This window comes from Pistacia vera, unplaced genomic scaffold (genome assembly GCF_008641045.1).
Source record: "Pistacia vera cultivar Batoury unplaced genomic scaffold, PisVer_v2 Contig804, whole genome shotgun sequence".
In the NCBI taxonomy this organism is placed as follows: domain Eukaryota; kingdom Viridiplantae; phylum Streptophyta; class Magnoliopsida; order Sapindales; family Anacardiaceae; genus Pistacia; species Pistacia vera.
The window spans coordinates 236,669-258,882 of record NW_022196673.1 but is presented as its reverse complement, the minus strand read 5'-3'; the positions used below and the strand labels follow the sequence as shown (position 1 = coordinate 258,882).

The 22,214-nt window shown below is 36.3% G+C and overlaps 5 protein-coding genes across 5 annotated transcripts; 2 read left to right on the top strand and 3 right to left on the bottom strand.

Annotated features, from left to right (window-relative positions):
* Positions 1-566: 566 nt before the first annotated feature.
* LOC116117311 (uncharacterized mitochondrial protein AtMg00810-like) lies at positions 567-1,629 on the bottom strand. Its single transcript, XM_031403349.1, has 4 exons — positions 1,449-1,629; positions 1,167-1,356; positions 882-1,086; positions 567-710 (listed from the first exon to the last, which is right to left on the bottom strand). The coding sequence occupies exons 1-4, from the start codon at positions 1,627-1,629 to the stop codon at positions 567-569; spliced, it is 720 nt and encodes a 239-aa protein (XP_031259209.1).
* Positions 1,630-5,655: 4,026 nt separating this feature from the next.
* LOC116117310 lies at positions 5,656-6,432 on the bottom strand. The gene has a single exon (XM_031403348.1). It carries the CDS (start codon positions 6,430-6,432, stop codon positions 5,656-5,658), a length of 777 nt encoding a protein of 258 aa, XP_031259208.1.
* Positions 6,433-8,000: 1,568 nt separating this feature from the next.
* LOC116117352 (receptor-like protein kinase HSL1) lies at positions 8,001-9,954 on the top strand. The gene is made up of 4 exons (XM_031403400.1): positions 8,001-8,302; positions 8,503-8,650; positions 8,892-8,963; positions 9,799-9,954. Exons 1-4 carry the CDS (start codon positions 8,221-8,223, stop codon positions 9,926-9,928), a joined length of 432 nt encoding a protein of 143 aa, XP_031259260.1. The 5' UTR covers positions 8,001-8,220; the 3' UTR covers positions 9,929-9,954.
* An 893-nt stretch (positions 9,955-10,847) lies between these two features.
* LOC116117347 lies at positions 10,848-14,641 on the top strand. The gene has a single exon (XM_031403394.1). The coding sequence runs from the start codon at positions 11,000-11,002 to the stop codon at positions 13,232-13,234; it is 2,235 nt and encodes a 744-aa protein (XP_031259254.1). The 5' UTR covers positions 10,848-10,999; the 3' UTR covers positions 13,235-14,641.
* Positions 14,642-18,269: 3,628 nt separating this feature from the next.
* On the bottom strand, positions 18,270-19,391 carry LOC116117309 (disease resistance protein RPP13-like). Its single transcript, XM_031403345.1, has one exon. It carries the CDS (start codon positions 19,389-19,391, stop codon positions 18,270-18,272), a length of 1,122 nt encoding a protein of 373 aa, XP_031259205.1.
* Between the last annotated feature and the right edge of the window lie 2,823 nt (positions 19,392-22,214).

Sequence of the window (22,214 nt, the reverse complement as noted above, 5' to 3'; positions counted from 1 at the left end):
TTACCTCGACAGCTTTAACGAGCACCCTTTCCATTGGATCAAGAATGGTACAAGATTTATCTTTGAAAATCAGTATATACCCATTCCTCATCATCTATGAAACACTTAATAGATTTTGATCAATCCCTGGCACATACAGTACGTTCCTGATCACCCTCTTTCCTTGGTCAGTTTGAACAACTATGGTCCCCTGCCTTCTGCTTGCAGTTCTTCACCACTCCCAATGGTGATGAGAGGTCTATCCATGGTATCCAAATCGTCAAACAATGTTGAATCAAAAGTCATATGACTCGTACATCAGATGTCTATTAACTTTTCTACAGAGAGTTCAATGAAGAAGAATTTCATTTAAGATCTGGAAAAATTACAAATGAATGGAGTACACTTTACTTAAGTACTAACTCAGCTCAACTAATTATGGTTAACCGTAACAAACTATTACACCAGTAAACTGACACAACAACTTTAACCAATTCTACAAATTAGTATGCTAAGCTGGAAGTCAAACTGATGTGCTAGACTGGAGCTGATTGGAGCTTAAACTGATATATCTTCAAGACCCCCCCTCAAGGTGGTGAGTGATAAAGATTAAGCACTCCCATCTTGGAAAGGAAATGATAATGTAAATGACTGCCAAGAGATTTAGTAAGGATATCAGCCCTTTGCTCATTACTAGGAACATATTTAGTCTGAATAAGACCAGCTTGTATCTTCTCACAAACAATATGACAATCAATGTCAATAGGCTTGGTACGTTCATGAAACATGGGATTAGAGGCTATATGCAAGGCTGTTTGGTTATCGCAAAAAAGAAGGATAGGAGCTGAACTAGGAAAACCAAGATCATAAAATAATTGCTAGAGCCAAACAATTTCACATACAGCAGAAGCCATGGCCCTGTATTCTGCCTCTAAAGAAGACCTTGAGACTGTAGCTTGCTTCTTAGAAGCCATGGCCCTGTATTTTGCCTCTAAAGAAGACCTTGAGACTGTAGCTTGCTTCTTAGACTTCCAAGACAAAAGAGACTTCCCAAAAATACACAAAAACCAGTAATTGATCGCCGAGTAATCAAACAGGAGGCCCAATCTGAATCACAGTAAGCATTAAGCTGAACTGTGTTATCAGATGGGAAAAATAACCCCAAACCATGAGCATGTTTAATATACTTAACAATCTTCAAGGCAGCCTGCATATGAGACACATTAGGAGCATGCATGAATTGGCTTAATAAACTAACTGAATAGCTCAAATATGGACGTGTCATACACAAGTAAAGAAGCTTTCCAATGAGTTGTTGAAAAATGGTAGCATCAGGCAGTAGAGGATCCCCGGAAATAGAAAACTGTTTGTCATAACCTAATGAAGTAAATTTTTTATGCTGATCAAGAGGAATAAAAGAAGGCCTAGCTCCAGATAAACCAGTAGTGGAAATTAATTCTAAAGCATACTTTCTTTGCCAACAGTGATGCCCTTAGCTGATCTTGCTACCTGTAAACCAAGGAAGTATCTTAATGGACCTAAATCTTTAAGCTTGAAATGAGAATGAAGCAATTTCTTGGTATGAGCTATTAACTCTGAACTACTGCCCGTGATTACTATATCATCTACATAGACTAAAACTACCACCATTTGAGTATCATGCTTCTTAACAAATAAAGAATAATTAGACTTAGATTGAGAGAAACCTCCTTGAACTAAGGCTGTAGTAAGCTTAAAATTCTAGGCGCTCGAAGCCTGTTTTAAGCCATATAATGACTTGTTCAGTTTGCAGACAATGTTTGGGGCAGTAGGCTTATGAAATCCTTGAGGCAAAGTCATATAAATGTCCTTAGTTAAATCCCCTTGTAAGAAAGCATTATATGCACCAAGATAATACAATGGCCAATCATAGATGGAAGCAAGAGATAAAATAGTTCTCACTGTTACCATTTTCACAACAAGGGAAAATATTTCCTCATAATCAATCCCTGCTTGTTGTATATAACTCTTGGCTACTAATCTAGCCTTATACCTCTCTAAGGTTCCATCAGCATTATATTTCAATTTGTACACCCACTTACATCCAATTGGATGCCTATCAAGAGGCAAAGGAACCAAGGACCAAGTGTGATTGTCTTCTAAGGCTTTGATCTCCTTGTACATAGCTTCAATCCAATTAGGATCTTTGGAAGCTTGAAAAAAACTAGTAGGTTCAGTCAAAGTGGACATTTTGCTAAGATAAACTTGTTATTGAGTTGAAAGATGGTCATAGGAAAGGCAATCCGAAATTGGATACTTGACTAGATGAGTTTGTGAGGAAGAGGGAAGTGTAGGACAGTGAAAATTTGTAGTCCAAATGGGTGGTTTAGAGATTCTTTGTGATTTTCTTAAAGATACAGGAGGAGGTGCTTCTAGGTTGGCAGAATCAGGTGCAGGATTAAGGCTGGTTGGTGTAGTAGAGGAGTCTACTATAGGTGCTAAACTAGAGGGCACATCTGGTTCTATGATTGGAGTAGAGAACTGTCCAGATTACGGATAGGGTTCAAATGAGTCAGTTTCTAAGAAAGTGTCTGAGGGAAAAACAGTCTTACTAGTAGTGGGTAATTTGAATGGAAAGACATGCTCATAAAAGACAACATCTCTAGTAACCTAAATAGCACGTGTATCCAAATTGTACAGTAAATAACCTTTCTTTTCTAAAGAATATCCTACAAACACACATGGGGTGGATCTTGGAGAAAATTTATCCTTAGGAGGAAGAATTGTAGAATAAGCAAAACAACCAAATACTTTCAAGTGTGCTAATAAAGGAGAATTGCCAAAAAAAAATTCAAAAGGAGAAAGACCTTGCAACACTATGGTGGGAAATCTATTAATCAAATAAATGGTTGTTTTAACACAATGACCCCAAAGTGAATGTGGTAAATTGGATTGGAACTTCAATGCCCTGGCCACTTGTAAGATATGTCTATGCTTTCTTTCGATGCTTTCTTTCCACAACACCATTTTGTTGTGGAGAGTAAGCACAAGAGCTTTGATGGTGAATACCTAACTTTTGCAACAACTCTTGGCAATTTTTATTGAAAAACTCTAACCCATTATCTGATCTAAGACATTTGGGAGTCACAAGATATTGATTTTGGACCATAGTTAAAAACTGTTCGAACACTTGAAAAACATCAGATTTGAATTGCATTAAAAATAGCCAAGTAATCCTTGTGCAATCATCCACAATTGTGAAAAAATATCTAGCATTGCCAAAAGTAGGTATTTTATAAGGTCCTCATACATCCAAATGTAAAAGATCAAAAGCATTGTTTGAAATGTTTTTGCTTAATGGAAAAGGAATTCGAGTTTGTTTTGCTAATGGACAAACTGTACAATGAAAAGAATCATCAACTGGTAAGGTTTTCAACATTTGTTTAAAAACTAAATTTGGTACATGTCTCAACCTTTGATGCCAAACATGGAAATCTGTAAATGAATTAAGAGAAACATTTTGTGAAGTAAAACTGGAAACATTATTCATTACTGAATTACAAACATTATTAGTAGAAATCATTTTGGCCAGTGTAGGAATGTCAAAATTTTGTAGAATGGATTGTGTACAAGGAGCATGGAAATACAGGCCTTGGCTTTGTCTACCAATCCCTTTCAACTTGCCACTCCAGAGGTCCTAGATTAAGCAAAAATCAAGGTAGAATGTAACAGCACAGTTATTAGAGGCAGTGAATTTGGAAACTGAAAACAGGTTATGCTTGAAATCAAGCAAATGCAGAACATGATCCAAACTACTTCTTTCATCCAAACGAACAAAACTAGTGTGCCTAATCCTAGTTTTTGTACCATTAGGTAGGCCAACATAAATGTGTGGGCTAGAATCCATGTCGACAGGAGATTTCAACCTAGACAATCTACTGGTCATGTGGTATGTTGCCCTTGAGTCTATTATCCAATTTTCAGTGTCATTGTAACAAGAAAGAAGAGAAGTGGATGTGGATGTGGCAATACTTGCTACATTTGCTGAGGCTGACACATTTTTTTTGCTAAGCAGTTGAAGAAGCTATGAATATTGCTTAGCTAAGAGGATTGTTCCAAGTGAATCCTTCTCAGAATCAATAGAGACAGTAGGCGCTTGGACAATAGACTATGATTGTGCTTGATTAGCAGATGATTTCCCTTGGATCTGTTCATCTTTCCTTTAAAGTCAGCTAGATACCCATGTATTTTATAACAGGTGTCTCATTTGTGACCTGGCAAATGACATAAGTCACATTCAGTATAGGGTTTTTTGCCTTTGTACTTAGAATTCTTCTGTGTATGTTGTGCATATAAAGCAGTTGTCACATCTAATCCAGTATTAGCTCCCACCAAAAACCTCTGACTCTCATATTGATTGACAATCGAGTAAGCTTGTTTAACTAAAGGTAATGGAGACATAAAAAGTATCTGACTCCTTACCATTGAATATGTATCATTAAGCCCCATTAAGAACTACAACAGCCTTTGTTGTTTTAAGTGTTCTAGGTATGCCTTGGCTGATTCACTGTCCGGTGGTGGTAAACTGATCATAGAACTCAGCTCATCCCATAATGCCTTCAACTTATTATAATAAATCGCCACTGACATAGTGCCCTGTGTGTGATTGCCAATCTCCCGGTGAATTCCATGAATCCTAGTTCCACTCACCTTGTGGTATTGCTCCTGCAAATCCAGCCATACTTGATGTACACTGGTGGAATACACAATTCCATTGAAGATTTCTTTCGAAACTGTGTTAAAAAGCCAAGCTAAGACAAGAGAATTACATCTCTCCCATTATACACCTAAAATCGAATCTGATGGCTTCTTGCATGTTCCATCTACCTAATTTGTTCTTGGCTTGTAGTGAAACTGTCATAGCCCTACTCCAAATACCATAATTTTCTGTACCTATGAGTTGCTTTGTCACTAGCATTGTACCAGGTGTGTCTGAAGAGTGTATGTATAGTGGGGAATTTGGATCTATAAGAAAACTAGTATTTGTCATTTTGAAGGAAAGAACCTCTGCAACTCACAATTTTAAGCTTTGGAAGAAACAAGAGGAAGATTCCAATTTGTAATTGACAGTCAATTTGAAACAAACAAAACTTGCCGTAAAACAAATCCAACAAATTTTGACTTGAAAAGAAGCTATTTTCGACTTAGATTTCAACTTAATTCCAGCTGATAGGAGCTAATTTCCAGCTTACTAACCTGGAGCATTTGAATCAAAACAAGGTCGACCAAGATTGATGAACAAATTCAACCATCTTCTTCCTCTGATTTGAAGATCGAGACCTAGAGCTCTGATACCATAATAACTTTTCTACAAAGAGTTCAATGAAGAAGAATTTCATTCAAGATCTGGAAAAATTACAAATGAATGGAGTACACTTTAATTAGGTACTAACTATGGTTAACCGTAACAAACTATTACACCAATAAACTAACACAACAACTTTAACCAATTCTACAAATTAGTATGTTAAGCTGGAAGTCAAACTGATGTGCTTGATTGGAGCTGACTAGAGCTTAAACTGATATATCTTCAATACTATCTATAAGCCAATCTGACTTATCTTGTCTTCTACCTATGACCATGAACATGTTCTCTCCAAGTTCCTCCTCGGCCACATTAGCTTCCTCGACATCCAGCTATGTATCTAACTGATTGACCATCGGCTTATTACAACTTTTGGCCTTGTGACCGTGTCCCTTGCACTTAAAACACTGAATCTTAGACTTGTTTTTCACCCAACAGTTCTTTTCAGCATGATTCGTCTTTCTACAGATAGGACAAGGAGGAAATTTACGTTTTCCCTCCTTCGTATCATCAGCATCCCATTTCTTTCGTTGCTTGGCCTGAAACGCACCCTCTGTGCTTCCCTCCATTCTTCCTACAGCCCTTTGCTCACTGGCTTGTAGAGAGCCAACAAGCTCATTGATGGTTAGAGTGTCTAAATCTTTGGATTCTTCAATAGCATCCACCTTCAAATCGAATATGGGAGGTAAACTTGCAAGTATTTTCAGCACTACTTGCTTCTTTGGATACTCCTTACCATGAATCTTCATCTGACTCAGAAGTTCTTGGACTTTGTTGACATATTCCTTCACACTATCAGTCTCCTGCATCCTTAACCTGTCAAACTCCCTTCTCAAAGTCACCAACTTGGCTGATTTCACCTTATCTAACCCTTCAAATTCAAGTTGAAGCACCTCCCAAACTGTTTTGGCTTCTTCCTTAATTAGAATTCTTGAGAATATGGCCTTGTTCACCCCGCTTTGGATAAAGGCAAGAGCTCTTGAATTTTCTTGAGATTTTTCCTTGTTCTCCTTCTTTTGTGCACTTGTGTACTCGACATCATCTTCCAATTCTTTGTAACCATCACAGACAATATCCCACAAGCCATTTGCCTTGAGCATAATCTTCATTCTTTTAGCCTAATGCGTGTAGTGTTTCCCGGAGAAAATCGGTGTAGCAAGCATTGATGGTCCAGATGTATTGGCCATGTCGTTGTTGTGACTTTTTGAATAGGTGGAAATTTTGTTTGAAAGTGTTTCAAGAACAAAAATACAATTGATTAAGGTCCCGAAAGAACACTTAAAGCTCTGATACCATGTTCAAGTTTTTCAGAGAATGATAGATGAAAAACTGATTTGTTCATTCATAACAAAAGAGCTCCATTATATAGGAGAAAACAAAACAAAAATACACTTTACGTCACCTAATCTGGCTATTATTTAGCTAACACTAGCAAGAAACAAAAAGATAAACATCCACTATCCTAAAAAATTGCAACACATGATTATCACTTATCCAGCTAATATGCAAATTAAAACTAACTATTATTGTGCATTGTCCACTTCACACAGTGTTTTGTTAGACGAAGTTAGAGCTTTCTTTTAAAACTCAAAGTCTCACTTCTTAACACTTTCCCATATCAGCAGTGCTAGTCTTACAAAGAAGCCTACAAAGGAGGCATACAAAGTTAACCTTCACCCTTCATCTTCATCATTTCTCTCTCTCTCTCTCTTTCTCTTTTTCCGTTTTTCCTTTGTTTTTTTCTTCACTTTGCAAGCTTCTTTGTAGAGTTCTTTGTAAGGATAGACTTATTCTTCCCATATAGTTTAGCATCAACACTTGCACCGACGCCGCTTCCACTTAACAAGAAAGCAAGAAAAGAGGTCATAAGGAAATAAAAGCAAAACGAAAAAACCACGTTAAATACCAAATTCCCATGAGTCAAAATGGTATCCCTTCGAAATAGTATATTTCATAAAAATTTCTATTTTGTTAGTAAACGGTCACAGAATCATTAAAATTTACAATTTTGTGAGTTGATGAAAATTTTTCTAATCATCCTATTATAATTTATTTTAACATATAAATCTTAATGGTAGGAGATTTTTGTTAATTTAATCTAACCTCATGGGGCAATTTTAACTAACCAACAATCTCTATAACCTAATATTTACTAAGAGTTTATTAATTGCTATCCCTAAGATTTGGTGTAAAACATTTGTAACGCATTAATGTTCATCCTCAAATGATGGTTCCATTAATTAAATCTAATGGTATAACTTATAAGCAATTAATCACTATTGGCTGATCAAGTAATTAATTAGAATTCTTAAATATATTATTCAATAGATCTTTAAGTTCGATTTACCTTGACCACTAATAAGGTGGTCTCCAGTTTAAAGAACATGTTAAATAAACGATTAATGGTTAAGTCGAATGACTAATTTTTTTACATTAAAAAATTCTAACAATTTAAAAAAAAAAAAATCAAGGTTTTATCTAAAATATTGTTTCCTTCCCTTGGACCATTACATTTAATTTAGAAAAACATCATTGAAAGGTGACGGCATTAGTTTGCCAAAATTGGGGAAAGTGTTATAAGCCAAACCTCCGGGGGTGGTACGTAATTAGCCCATAGGGCCACATGCCCGTATTTACCATCGTCGTTACAGAATTTGACCAGTATGAGGTTCATTAAAATATATATAGGTGGGTAAACACAATCAAGTTGGTAATTCAAGTACCCTGTCTCCAAACTGTTAATTTCTCAGTAACATTGACATTGATTAATAGAGAGATTGGAGTGACTACTGAGAAAACACGGAAAGATCCGAAAAGGAGTGAAGTGATTGAGGTTGGGTTGTTGGAGTTTAATCGAAGCAAAGGGGTGATTGCTTGCCAAATCTGGGCTTTTGAAAATGCCCTCTCAACGCTCACTGTTTCTGATTTGTATTTTATCTCTTTTATCACTCGCTCACTCCAAAACTCTCAAGAGAGATGGTACGTATGTGTCTAACACTCTACTCAACATTTTAAATCCTGGGTTTAGTTTGTTTATTTAAAGGATTCGTTTCACCTGCCTTTCATTTCTTTTAAATCGCTTTTGTTGTTACATTGTGGATAAACTGTTGTTTTTGTGAGATCTGGTCTGATTGATATAAGCTGATTTGTTGTTGATTTTTTAATTTTTGGGTTTGTAGTTAAAGCTTTAAATGAGATTAAAGCATCGCTTGGATGGAGAGTGGTGTATGCTTGGGTTGGAGATGATCCCTGCGGCGATGGCGATCTGCCACCGTGGTCTGGTGTCACTTGCTCCACTCAGGGAGATTACAGGGTTGTCACTGAGTTGTAAGTGCATGGCTTTGTTTCCTTTGAGTTAGTTTACTTACATAAGATTTCAGAGCGAGATGAATTCCTTTGTAGCAATACTGTGTACTTGCATTGAGATTACTGTGTTGAATTTAGTATACCAATGAAAGATAACAAGAATTGATATTGTGGAATGGTTTTTTGATAGATTGAAATGAGATTGTTTAAGAATTAAGATTGAAGAATTGACCTTCACCGTTATGGTTATTACTTTTTGCAGGGAAGTTTATGCAGTATCAATTGTTGGGCCTTTCCCAATTGCTGTTACCAATTTGTTGGAGTTAACAAGACTGTAAGTTTTTCCTATTCCATTTTGATTTGTTTAAGTTTTTTCTTCTGAATGAGCTCTGGAGTGTATCACGTTTACTCTATGTGTCTTTGAGGTGTGTTCACAATGTGGTTGTGAAATTCTTTATATTGTATTTGGAGATGTTCCGAAGAACCTGAATGGATTTAATTTCGAAATTGTTGCCTCCATCCCTGTTAAGCATAGGCAATGTTACATGCACATTTATTTCTGAACTGTATGGTTGTTTGTGACTGTTCCTGATCTGTTAGTCATGTAGAGAAGACCAGCTATTTTTGAGCAAATGAGCTTTATGTCCTGAGACAACTTGGCAGTGTTACACTTTTACTAATATCCCAATCTTTCTTTTTTACCTAAAGAAAAGATCCATTTATCTAGTGTTCTGTGTTATGCATGTATATGCTTTATCACATGTTTTAACATTGCTTCTTGTAGCTCTGGTATCTGGGAAATTGTTGCCTGAATTAACTAGATAATTAGTTAATTGGTGTGTGTTCTGTTCGTTATAATATTGTATCATGGCTAGGTATTCTGCTGTTAATTACATTTGCAAATGATGTTATCTGTAGCTAAGCATGTGGTTGTTGTTGATTCTCTTCAAGTTATAAGTAAATCCCATTTGAGTCATGTGAGAGTATTGTAACACTTGGAGAACTCCGTCTTAATGATTAATAGTCCTACTAAAATGAAAGATTTCCCTTTTTGACATGTGGAGTGAAAAGACTAAAGTGGAAATCCTTTTGAATATTTGGCTGATTATAATAGTTTTAGAGTTCCTTAGTTATTCATTTATTATTTCTAAAAATGATTTGATTGGCAGGGATCTCCACAACAACAAACTTACGGGGCCAATTCCTCCTCAAATTGGACGGCTGAAACGTCTGAGGATACTGTATGTTTCTTTATTCTTGTGTAAATTGCTAAGCATGTGGTTGTTGTTGGTTCTCTAACTTAATTACTTTCTATTATCAGTATTTTAAATGAACTCTTCCTAAGTCGTAATGTGCTGTTGATTTTTCCTAAATTTTTGTGTTTCTTCTTATCATTTGGTTGGGACATATGTTATGCTTTCATTACTTACAAATGGAATAATCATAACTGTGATGTTGAAAAATCCATTTTATTTTGGACCTGGATTTTGGATAAATACTGATAAGTAGAAACATTTGTAACTTCTTTTTACACATTTCTCTTTGCATGTTAAAGCGATGATTCCTTGATATTGCTGATTGTTGCATATAGACTTCTTGGAATGTGTTTATGTGGATTGAAGCTGATTATACAACTACAACAATTAGGAAATGACTTCCTTCTTAGACAAGTGAAACTGTGAAAGAAGAGAAAGAGAAAATATAGAAAAGAATATTACAGCGGACAGAAGTCTTCAAGATGCACAAATTTGTGGAATTTCATGATTTGTGTTCTAGAGTGAGTGCAACTACTTAAGATTATATAATTGGAAGAACTGATACCTCAAACCTGATGCAGAAATGCATGTTTGTACAGAAAGGAATCGTGNGATTGTTGTGTGTTCGTTAGTTTGCCTTTAAGGGAGCAAGGAGAGTCATTCAGCGTTAAGAAATTTTGGTGGTGTTGTGTGTCTTGGTTCTTCCTAGATTTGCTTCCATTCTCGTTTGGTTATTGGGAAAATGAGGAAAAATTATGTAAATTAGATAATATGAAACATTGATGGTTCATTATATGGTTCCTTAATTTCTAACTTTTTTAACTTTAGGTTTTTTGTAAATTTTCTTTGCATGTAGTTGCTTTCTGGAGAGTGAAAATACTCATAATATGATAATCTGACTACACTTTTGCTGATATGTTGAAAACTGATTTTTGAGTCTTTAAATTCTGTGTAGTTATGGACAGAGTTAACGATGATAACGTTTGGTTTTCAGATTGTTTTCAATTGAATCATTTACGAGTTTGGGATGGGGGTTATGGACAATTTGCTGCATATGGAGTCCGCAAGAGTGGTTTCATTGAGTAATGGTAGTCGTTCTGAGGAGAGATAAGGAATGTTGCCAATGGAAAATGGTCATTGTGCTTCTCCGAGTGGTTTACCCAAGTATAAGCGGCAGAGAGCTTCTGCTGTTCGGGATTTTCCTCCAGGTTGTGGACGGTTTGTCTTGCAGACACCCAATAGAGATACTGTTGTTGGTAGAGTTTGCCCTGAGGCAGATAATCTTGTGCACTCATCTAATCATTTGGAGAGGCCTGAATTGGTGAGTGTTGATCCTGAAGGAGCTTTGTTTCCAGAATCTGAAAATTTAAAACCGTTAGAATGCAAAATCTCTAGTGGGTCAAAGCATTTGAATGGGGCAGATATTTGTGCCTCAAAGAAAGAGATGTCCCTGGAAAGTGGTCTGAAGGCATTGTTGCCACCTAACCGGCGAATTGCTGTTCCAAGTATCAGTGAGGAGAATTCAGTAACTAAAATTTATCCACCTAGGAGAAGAGTTTCAGCGATAAGAGACTTTCCTCCAATTTGTGGGCCAAATGCTCCATGTATTGGTAAGGAAGAGTTATGCAAAGTGATTGTTTCTTTGAAGAGTTTGGATGAAGAGAATTTTGTTACTGAAGAAAGGTCGTTGAGAGGGACTGTGGAGACTGATGTGAAACAAATGGAGGAGTATGGTGATGTTTCTAGAATCATCTGTGATCAAGATCTATCCAATCTTACAGAACATGCAACCATGGGAGTGAAGAAACATGATGAGTTTGGAACTTCATCTAAGAGCATTGTGAAGGTTGCTGAGGAAGATGCTGGAAAAAATATCATTACATCTCCACGAGGGACTGAACAATATAGGTTTGACCATAAGGTTGGTTCAAAATCAAGCAACAAGGATGTTGGAGTTTTGGAGGAAAATTCGGTGAGGGATATTGTGTTTCATGCAGAGGATAAACAATTTGATAGGAATTGTTCAGATTTTTTAGGAAGTGGTAATCAATTCACAGAGGAAGATCCTGATTATTCACTAGTAGCATCGAATTTGGTTATTGTGCATGGTCTCATGGCATCCCAAAATTGTCCTTGGAGACAGGGGAAAGGCGCCTTCAAATGTAATCGCGCTGTTGTTACTAGTGAAAGCGTTGTTACTGGTGAAAGCAAAAGTAAGAAGCATGATATGCTGCTAGTCTGTGAATCTGCTTTCACAAGAAAGAATGAAGCAGAGAGCTCTAGAGGGCCACTCAATAAGAAGAATTTATCATCAGTTGGAGAGGCAGATCAAGCTATGGTTCCGTTAGTGGTTTGGGATGAGGAAGATTCTCTTGTAAATGATGGGGAAAATAAAAAATTTCAAGTGGATCATAGATCTCTTACTTTTGATGTGAACCTCCTTCCTTCAATGCGTAAGGGCGCTTACAATGATGTTACTGGCGCTCTACACAAAGTGAGGGAAACATTGCACCTTTTCCAAGGTGTCTGTAGGAAGTTGTTGCAAGAAGAAGAAGCAAAGGTGAATGGGCAAAACAGTGGTAAGAGAATTGATTATCTAGCAGCAAGAATTCTCAAAAACAAAGGGAAATATATCAATGATATCAATAAAATCATTGGGTCTGTTCCTGGAGTTGAAGTTGGTGATGAGTTTCATTACAGGATAAAGCTCAATATTATTGGTCTTCACCACCCAACTGAGGGTGGTATTGATTATGTCAAGCATAAAGGAAAGTTTCTTGCTGCGAGTATTGTGGCATCTGGGGGTTACGATGATGACTTGGATAACTCAGATGTACTGACTTACACAGGTCAAGAAGGGAATGAGATCAATGGAGGGAAAGAACCAGAAGATCAGAAGCTTGAACGAAGAAATCAAATTAGTGAAGGAAGTTCGGTGAAAAGGAAGCTGGACTTTACAACTGAGGCTTTGGAGTTAGAAACTGAAGTGTTTGATAGGGATTTAGGGTTCAGGGAAGGTTTAGAATATAATACAAGAAATGCTGAGGGAGATTTAAATGTAGATAGAAAGAACATGGGCGATATTAACAAGTTTAGGTATGTTGGTCCAAGTACTTATAATTCATGTCGAACAGAGAGAACAAATCAGGGGGTGCGTGCTCTGTCTGTTTCAATTAGTGGGCAGCCGGGAGAAAATGCTGGGAAGGAACCAGACTTGGGAAAGAATCACAGGAATATCACCCCTTTGGATGTGTTGAAGATGCTGGCAGCGAAATCTGATTGTGACAGTAGTCTTGAGAATAGAAGTATCTTAGATGTAGCAAAGAGCCGTGGCATGACTTTCCCATAGATAGTTGTTAAAAAGGTAGTTTGTTCAGTAAAAGATAAAAACCAATTTATTGTCTGTTTACTGCACAGTTATGTAGAAATGTTCATTGTAGGAAACAGAAAATTGGTTTTGGATGGACATTTGCGCTTTTGGGAAACTGCATTTAGGAAGCAAAAGAAACAGAGAAAATTAGAGACTTTGACGGTGAATTTGTTTTTTTAAACGCTGCAAGCTTTGATGGCTGGTGACCCATTACAGATTGGAGAAGGATTTGGAACATTTTGAACTTTTAAATTTGCACTTGGAGATACTTCTTGTGGTTTACTAATTTCGTATGTCTGGGATTTGGGAAGCTTCATATGACTTGTAAAGTTAGTAGTTTGGGGACATGAAGAAAAATATGCACAGGAATTTTAGGTCTAAAACTTGATATTTAACTACTGTTGTTTCTTATATGAGCTCCGTGTATGTTTAATTTGGTTTCTTTAAAGCAGCGTTGTTGGTTGGAGTTATTTTGTGTAAAGTCAAGCCTCAGAGCTTCAATTGAAGAAGAAACAGGTAAGTGGTACTTACATTATTCTTTGCCCTTGAATCAAGGAAATTTATAGAATAACTATTTAAACGTCCCATCATATCTATCATATTCTAGGCAGTAGATGTTAAATTGAGATTGAGATAGGAATACTCTAGAAGTCAAGATTTCCCATTCTTTGCTGCAATGTAGATCTTGATGCTTTGAAGCACCTTAGAAAGATGAAGCGGGAATACTCATAAACTTGCATTAGGATTGCCTAGCATTTTCTTCAACTCACTACAGAGACAATTTAGAACTAACTGTGCTGGTATTCTCCATAAGGCATAAATTCTCACCAAATGTCAACTCCATATGCATCCCAAAAAGCTATAAATATTTTCTTCACATGGAAAAAGTGAGCAAAAATATAGCAAGCAAACAAAAGGATTGACGCAAAAGTTACTTTGCAAGAGTTTTGCATACATAATTCTGAAAATTACCACCTCGACTGCATTTTTGAGCTATATATTACAATCTGTTGTCAACCTATACAAAAAAACCTACCCATTATCTCTGAGCATTTCATATTAAAAAAGGTCAAGGGGAAAATAGTGCAACCAGCAAACCTCTTTCACTGATGTTTTAGTATTTGCCATTTGGCATGCAAAGTATGTGGATCCCAGTCAGAGGATCTGGTTGAAGGTTCATACCTGGCAATCAAGTAACCTTTTGGCAAACGCTATTATGGTCGGGCAGGATTTGGATAAACTGATCTACTACTAGTACTAGCCTGTTGGCCAAAACTTGGAGCTGGGTGAAGGAGCTCTGCCTGCGGGAATGAGCTGTTGGATGGCACGTCCAGCAGCAAATCCTGGTCAGAGCTTTCAACTACAAAATTGAGAGATTCCAGCATGAGGGAGCTACTGTCAGTTTCTCTCTCTCTCTCTATGTTGTAATTGACCTGTGTCAATACCTGCTTCATATTGTACATATATGTTAAGCCATGAAAAACGATCAACAATGTTTCGCAAAGATACTTGGAGTATGTCTTATAAACAGCAATGAGGATGCTTTTTCTATAGAAAACTCCGGGATCAGTTAATAAAAAGAGAACTACCACCTCCGGGTTCAGTACTTCAGTTAATTGACAATAAAAGTATCTGACCTGATAAAATTATCATTTTGCCCTTAGATTAACATGAATAACATTTACTCTCAAAATATAGGTGTTAGAACATCTCCAAAGGATATAAATCTTTATATAACTCAAGCTTTTTATTATAAGGAGTTTATTCATAAAAACGAGAGTCTAACAAACTATTTATTTTTTAAATATAAATTAAAGAGTAAGTTTGACTCTCTACATCTAGAGAGTTAAATTTTACTCTTTATCATAATTTTAAATAATAAATTATAAGTTTTTATACGTTTTATTTATTATTTATCTCTTTTATTAAGTTTCTTTTTTGAAAAAACATATTCTCTACCCTAAAATTTAAAGAGTTTATTGGATTTGAATAAAAAATTTGTTCTTAAAATTTAAAAATTAATGAAGATGTTCTTTATTGATACGAAATGTACTCTTTAAAATAAAGAGCATCATCTCTTTATATGACCTAAACTCTTTATTATAAAGAGTTTATTCATAGAAACAAGAGTCCATCAGATTCTTTATTTTTTAAATATAAATTAAAGTGTGAGTTTGACTCTTCACATTTAAAGAGTTAAATTTCACTCTTTATTCAAGTTTTAAATAATAAATTGTAAGTTTTTATGTATTTTATTTATGATTTATCTTTCCTATTAAGTTTCTTTTTAAAAAAAACATATTCTTTTTCCTAAATTTTAAAGAGTCTATTAGATTTGAATAAAAATTTTGTTCTTTATATTTAAAAATCAATAAAGATGTTTTTTATAGTATTTAAAATAAAGAGTACCATTAAAGATGCTCTAATTAATTATTCAAATAATTAGTCATATTACTCATCCCTTAGTTTAATAATAAACATATGAATATTTTCAATAATTATTAAAATAATTAAATATTAATATAGCTCCAACGAACATGAATATTATGATGCCAACCATACGCCTCATTCGATTCATATTGTAGATAAAAATTAAAATAGAGGAAGTTGGTGTTGGGTAACTTGGGTTGTCCACCTTATACGGGCCTCGACATTTATTGGCTTTTAAGGCCAAATTTTTTAATAACAAATTTCTCTCCATATTAAATTATTAAATTTAATTTTTAATTTCCCACACTCAATTTCATATGTAATTCACTAAAACGATCCAACATAAATTTTGCACCACAAATTCCTGGTTAAGATAACAAAGTTGTTAATTGATATCAAATTATGACCAATTTCAAGATCTTGGTTTAAAGTGTTCATCATGCTACTCCCTCTTTTAGTCAAAGAAACCATAAGAATAATGGTCACTTGGCCCTTTTTTGGGTTGTCCCATAGGCAATGAGTTTTGGAAGGTTTGGGCAACAGATGAATCGCCTTTGATAGAGAGGCATAAGATCAAGAAGGCGGTGTATGCAGTCATGAATAATGAAGATGAAACATTGGAGATGAGAAAGAAAGCAAATCGTCTCAAGGAATTGGCAAAGAAAGATGTTGAAGAAGGGGGCATCTTTCAATGACATGAAGGGTCTAATTCAGAGAAATCGAAAGGTGCAAAAAGTCTTAAGAATTGGTAAGTATAGGGGATAGCACATTTTTAAATGGTCACCATTTGTAAAAGCTATTTACTATCAGCTAGCTATAAATAGCATATATCATATCATTTGCAAGTAGCATGCATTTAACAATTGAAAATAACAACTTCATTTGGAGACAAACCATTATGCAAGAAAAGTAGTGCATATAGAAAACAAGGAACTCTGTTGTAAAAAGAAATGAAGGAAAAAACCTGAAAAGAGAAAATTGAAAGGAAATTGATTTACACTTACACAATAATCAGGGTTGAAAGTAGCTTGAGTTATTAATAGTTACCCTGCCAACTGCACATTCCCATTCAGTTAGGGGCGAGATTGATCTTACTCTTTCTGGAATTATGAACTTGGGGATCTCTGGAATCTTCAAGCCTCTAAGCATTGGCATTGAATGTTCATGTACTTGCCACTCCTCCAATTCATAGAAATCAAATTGTAGAATTTCAAGGCGAGGGAAACCATTTGCCGAGCATATTATTCTTTCTTCACTACAGGAAACGAAGTTTAACCCAAGAACCATTAGGTTTGGCAAATTCTCCAACAGGGCCATTGGATCATCTATGAGAAATATACCTGATAATGTTAAACATTCAAGATTTCGTAAGAGTTCCTCCATGTTTCTTGGTAGTTTCTTTATGTCCCCACCTAATCTCAAATCTACAAGACATGTGCAATGAGCAAGTGCCTGCCATGAAGCAAAAGATTTATCAGACGACACCGGCAGCGTAACTGATAACATTTGAAGACTTTTCAGTTTGCCTATTGGTTCCAAATCAAACTCCTTTGAAAATGCCAAACCCGATTGGATCCGCAGCTCCCGAAGATAACCCAACTTTTCAGGATTAATTTTACTCCAACATCTAATATTTATGCACTTGAGAGTTTGAAGGTTTGTCAAATTGTCTACCGGCAATGATCCTTGAAAGTTTCCAATTAGATGTTTCAATTCCTGCAACTTACAAATCTCAATTGGTATTTCATAAAAAATCCACCCAATACCATATATGTCAAGAGTTTGCAGCCTCTTCAAGTTGACAAAGGATGATGGAAAATTATATATATTTGCATTCCTTAGCCCCAAATATTTCAAGTGGATCAACTTTCCAATCTCTTCAGGTAAGCTTCTTGTATTTTGCGGTGTTAAATCCTTTCTCATAGAACCCTCAACATCGAGCACTCTGAGTAATCTGAATTTGGTGAAAAGGGGTGGTAAGTGCTGTGTTAATTTAAGTGATTTTTCCCACTTTTGGTTAAGAAGAGAAAGGAACGCGACAACTGATTATAGTATTGAAACCACAAATGTCTTCCAACCTTTGAATAAACAGCTTGTCTTCGACAAGATAATAAGACCGAATAGCATGCGAAGTTTGATTCCTTTGCTTTCTGAATAGCAAGATCACGCAAAAGATCATGAACCCGACATGTGGCAATCCGCCCCCAGCATCTTTTCTCTATTTGCACCAAACTTCTATTAATCAACTGTTTCAAATGACTCTCAGCCACTTCTTCCATCATTTGTCCTTCATTTTCTTGTATAAAACCCTCTGCAATTAGTAATCGAATTAGTTTCTCCACATGGATTTCATAATCCTCTGGAAAAAGACTTAGGTAGAGAAAACATAACTTCAATTCAAAGGATTAAAACTTAAAGCCAACAGAAAGGAGATCTGAATTGAATCGTCCCTTAGATGTTGCCAAATGTGATGATGTACCCTCCGCCATTCATGTGGCTTTTTTCGTTGACAACAGGCCTCCCAATACAACTATGGCAAGTGGTAAGCCTCTACATTTCTCCACCATTTCTCTTCCCAAATTCTTTAATCCTTATCCGCATTTGAGTTTTGAAAGGCTTTATCACAAAAAAGCTTCCAACTTTCACTTGGGTTTAGAAATCGAAGCTCATGGACATGAACTTTTTCGTCCGAACGTTCAGCAACTTCTCTGATACGGGTGGTAATAATGACTCTACTACCATTATTGTTATCAGGAAACGCTCTTTTCAAGCTCTCCCAAGCTTCTTTATGCCATACATCATCGATCACTAGCAAGTATGAGCGTCCAATCAAAGAGTTTCGAAGATTCCGCTCCAAATCTTCTTGACTCATCTTCTCCAACTCCTTATATTGACGTTCTTTGATCTGCCGTTGCTCTTGCTCCAACTCTTCTGCACTCATCTTCTTACTTCTTGAAGATTCTTCATCCTCCCTTTCAAGCATGATGTGGGAAAATTTTATAATCCTTCGAAGAATATCTTGAGTTTTGTAATCTTGAGAGACTGAAACCCAAGCTCGATGTTGAAACTTATTCTTGGCATCATAGTTGTGGTAAAGCTTTTTAGCAAGAGTTGTTTTACCTAAACCACCCATACCAAAAATAGAAATCACACCTCTCCGCGGCCCCCCGCCAAGAAGTTTAGCCAACAATTTCTCAGCATCATCCTCAAAGCCAACAACATGGTCATCTACTACAAAGGAGGTGGCTCTTCTCAGTTCCTTCAATCTGTAAAAAGCATCTACCTTTCCTTCACCCTTGTTACCAAAATCCTCAAGGCGGTACTGTTCACGTTTCCGAGAAATATCACCAAGTTTCTGTCTGATCTCTTGGATCTTCTTGCCTATGTTGTGCTGATTGACAGCCTTTTCTCCTTTGTTGAAGATACTGAACTTCTTGATGTAAACAGAAATTCTCCTCCTTTTGAGCATAAATGTATCCAAGACATCCTCAATATCATAAGCGACGTCTCTAATATCTGATACCCACTTCCTTATAATAACATCATAAACTTGTTTTCTTTCTGCATCCTTGAGGAAACATTGCATCCATTCCAATTCATTCTTTAGCGACTCCACTTCTTTCCTCACTCCTTGGAAGTGCACAGGTTCTTGGATAAGATAATCCCCAATCTTGTTCACCACAAATGAGATCACCGCATCAACCATAGCTCTCAAGCTACTATTTTTTCTCTCTTTTTGGGTACTGCCCGATTCTTCACTGGCTTGATTGATCAAATTTGGGAACTGGGGCTACCATTCTTTGCTGAAAAAGTAAAACCCATCCAAGAGTTTCAAAACAGAAACACTAAAAAAATTGATTACTTTATCATATAAAGACAAATATCCTTTGTCTAATTCTTTTTTTTTAAGTTTTATTTCTTTAATTTTTAATTTAAATATAAAAAATTGAAATAAAAACATAAAAGAATTTGAAACTTTGTTTCAAATGGACTTTAATATCCTTTATCTTAGTAAGCCGAAATGTTTTCGTAATATGGTAAAACGACCTGTTACTAATAAACGAAATCTTCCGGATCATGGAAGGTTTATTAGGCGAACAAGGAAAGGTAGACTTAACGCTAAGGAACGCGGAGCGCGTAAGTTTTGTGCTACCTGCCCATCTGGCAAAAACGTAAAAGATTGTAATTGTTACTGGATTTGTGGTGACAAAAATCATTTTACGGATAAATGCCCTCATAAGGGAAAGAAGAAGGCTGCGGTAAGATTTTTGGAAGTCAACGCGGAAAGCCAAACTTCTGAATTTGGGCCAGTTTGGGGATATGAAATTGATTCTGATGATGAGGTTTATGAATTAATTTCGGACTACTCTGATGATTCAGTTTCTTCAGAGGATGACTCAAAAGATATGACTTTTGAGGAACAGTCTTCAAATCTTCAACGCGTAGGTATATTCATGCAACGGACTAGTAGTCTTAATGAATATCCTAGGAATAACGGTATTGGTGATGAGGATGATCTTATCCCAATTAGAAATGAAGATGATCATCCTAACTCGGTAATTAGTTCATCATCTAATTACGAGGATCACTCGGGTAACCCTGACAATTGGGTAATTCCGAGGTTAACACCTAGAGAGGGTTTTGAGAAACGTTCTAAGTGGTTATTTAAAGCTGAAGGCTTGGAAGATGTACACGAAAAACCTGTTTGTGTAGCTTTGTCCCAATCTCAAGAGGGAGAATTAGTGCTCTCGAATGACGAGTGGCTACAAAAGGTTCGAAATCTTGCCAAACGGGCAAATGGCAAGTATAATTATGTACAACTTGGTGCTGTACAGATCGTGTGCAGGGACTATTCCGTGGAGGAATGAATGTACCTGTTCAGGTTGCTTTACTGGATAGACGATGGCTTACGTTTGGTAAAGCTCTAGTTGACGGTTTTCACGCTAACTTAGCTTTAGGAGATGCCTATGGGATTGTTAAACTAGGATATATGGTTAGTCTCCAAGATCCAAACCTCAAACGGATTATGGTTCTTCTAATTCATACTTCCGGCCTAGAAGACTTGATGGTTTCTAGTGATGGAATAGCAATTCAGTATAGGTTAATTTATCACTTGATAAATTCTGTTAATCCTATACGTATGAACTCTAGTGCCGACACTAAGGTTCATGCCCAGGATAGGATTCTATAATTCCGATTCGACCTATGGTAGTCAATGCTAAGACTCTTACGTGGCCGAAATGATGGGTTTTGGAATATTCAACGCAGCCCAGCGTGGTGGAATTAAACCCAAATCAGGGAATTCAAATCCAGGAACTTGATAATGAGGTTGAGGTTACTCTTCCTACGCCTAGAAACTCAGAGTCTCTAGAGCGGAATAAAGAGGTTCAGCCCATTATATCAAGAAAAAATATACTGGAAACAGATGACACTGCTATTGATGCTGGAAGTAGCAATAGCAAGAAAATTGTTGGGTATAAATCTGTACAAATCCCAGTATATGAAGAAGAAACTCCAAGCACAAAAATGATTATGAGTCATGAAATGCATTGTCATGCTATAGTTCAGGGGACTATTGACACATGCATACGTGCTAAATTGTGTTTTCCAGAATATGAGGAATATACTCTGGATATTCTTGTAGACACAGCAGCAACCAAATGTATTGCAAGGAAGCAATGTTTTTCACACGAGCTTTGGAAACCATTGGAAAAACCTATCCTAAATACGGTTGCAGATGGAGGTCAAAGTATGATCACGGATGTCGTAGAAAACGTGGTTGTACTGTTAAACGAGAAGAAATTTACTCTGAGGGAAGTCCTCCTAGTGGATTACTTGGAGGTAGATTTTATTCTCGAAAATAGCTTTCTGCGAGGTCAAGCAGAAGTTAGGCCATTTACTCAGGATAATGACCACATTATCCTAGGAGGATATAAAATCCCTATTCTTGCTAAGCCTGAAGTTTCGAAAGTTAGAAACGGTTTTAGACCGGTGAAACTAAGGCAAGAAGTAGATCAAATCGTTTTCCAAGTTTTGGAAACAAAGAATTGGTGGTTGAAATCTTCTGATGCAGAAGAAGTGGATGAGGCTTGTAATGTTTTCTTTCAAAGGTTGTATCGTAGTTATCATACAAACCGGATCGCATGAGGTATATCGTAGGAGGATGATCCTTCTGGTGCATGCCTTGAGAGCACGGATAAATTCATACATAAGGAAAAAATCTTGAAGGTTGAAAACGAGAGCCAAAAGAACTCTTTAAGGATTGAGGAACTTGTAAAATCCTTTAAAGAAGAACTTTCTCCATGCTTTGATGATCAACCATTAAAGTTATGGGAAAAGAACAGTATATATGCTTCACTTGAATTGAAAAGGAAGGATGATAAAATAGTGACCAAATCCTATCCTTATACTCCTGATGCAGAGGAGGAATTCAGTAAGCAAATACCGGAATTGCTGAAAAAGCAATTGATACGCGCCAGTAAAAGTCCACACTCTTTGCCAGCATTTATGGTCATGAATAGAGCTGAGT

Bases quoted from the DNA above. Each gene is read 5' to 3' on its own strand.
- LOC116117311 (XM_031403349.1), bottom strand. From the start codon at position 1,629: ATGGTGGTAGTTTTAGTCTATGTAGATGATATAGTAATCACGGGCAGT. The intron at 1,357-1,448 runs GTATGCTTTAGA...TTACTTCATTAG, and splicing joins CATCACTGTTGGCAAAGAAA to GTTATGACAAACAGTTTTCT. The intron at 711-881 runs GTATGTGAAATT...GTTTGTGAGAAG, and splicing joins ACAGGGCCATGGCTTCTGCT to ATACAAGCTGGTCTTATTCA.
- LOC116117310 (XM_031403348.1), bottom strand. From the start codon at position 6,432: ATGAAGATTATGCTCAAGGCAAATGGCTTGTGGGATATTGTCTGTGAT.
- LOC116117352 (XM_031403400.1), top strand. From the start codon at position 8,221: ATGCCCTCTCAACGCTCACTGTTTCTGATTTGTATTTTATCTCTTTTA. The intron at 8,651-8,891 runs GTAAGTGCATGG...TACTTTTTGCAG, and splicing joins TACAGGGTTGTCACTGAGTT to GGAAGTTTATGCAGTATCAA. The intron at 8,964-9,798 runs GTAAGTTTTTCC...TTTGATTGGCAG, and splicing joins TTGTTGGAGTTAACAAGACT to GGATCTCCACAACAACAAAC.
- LOC116117347 (XM_031403394.1), top strand. From the start codon at position 11,000: ATGTTGCCAATGGAAAATGGTCATTGTGCTTCTCCGAGTGGTTTACCC.
- LOC116117309 (XM_031403345.1), bottom strand. From the start codon at position 19,391: ATGGTTGATGCGGTGATCTCATTTGTGGTGAACAAGATTGGGGATTAT.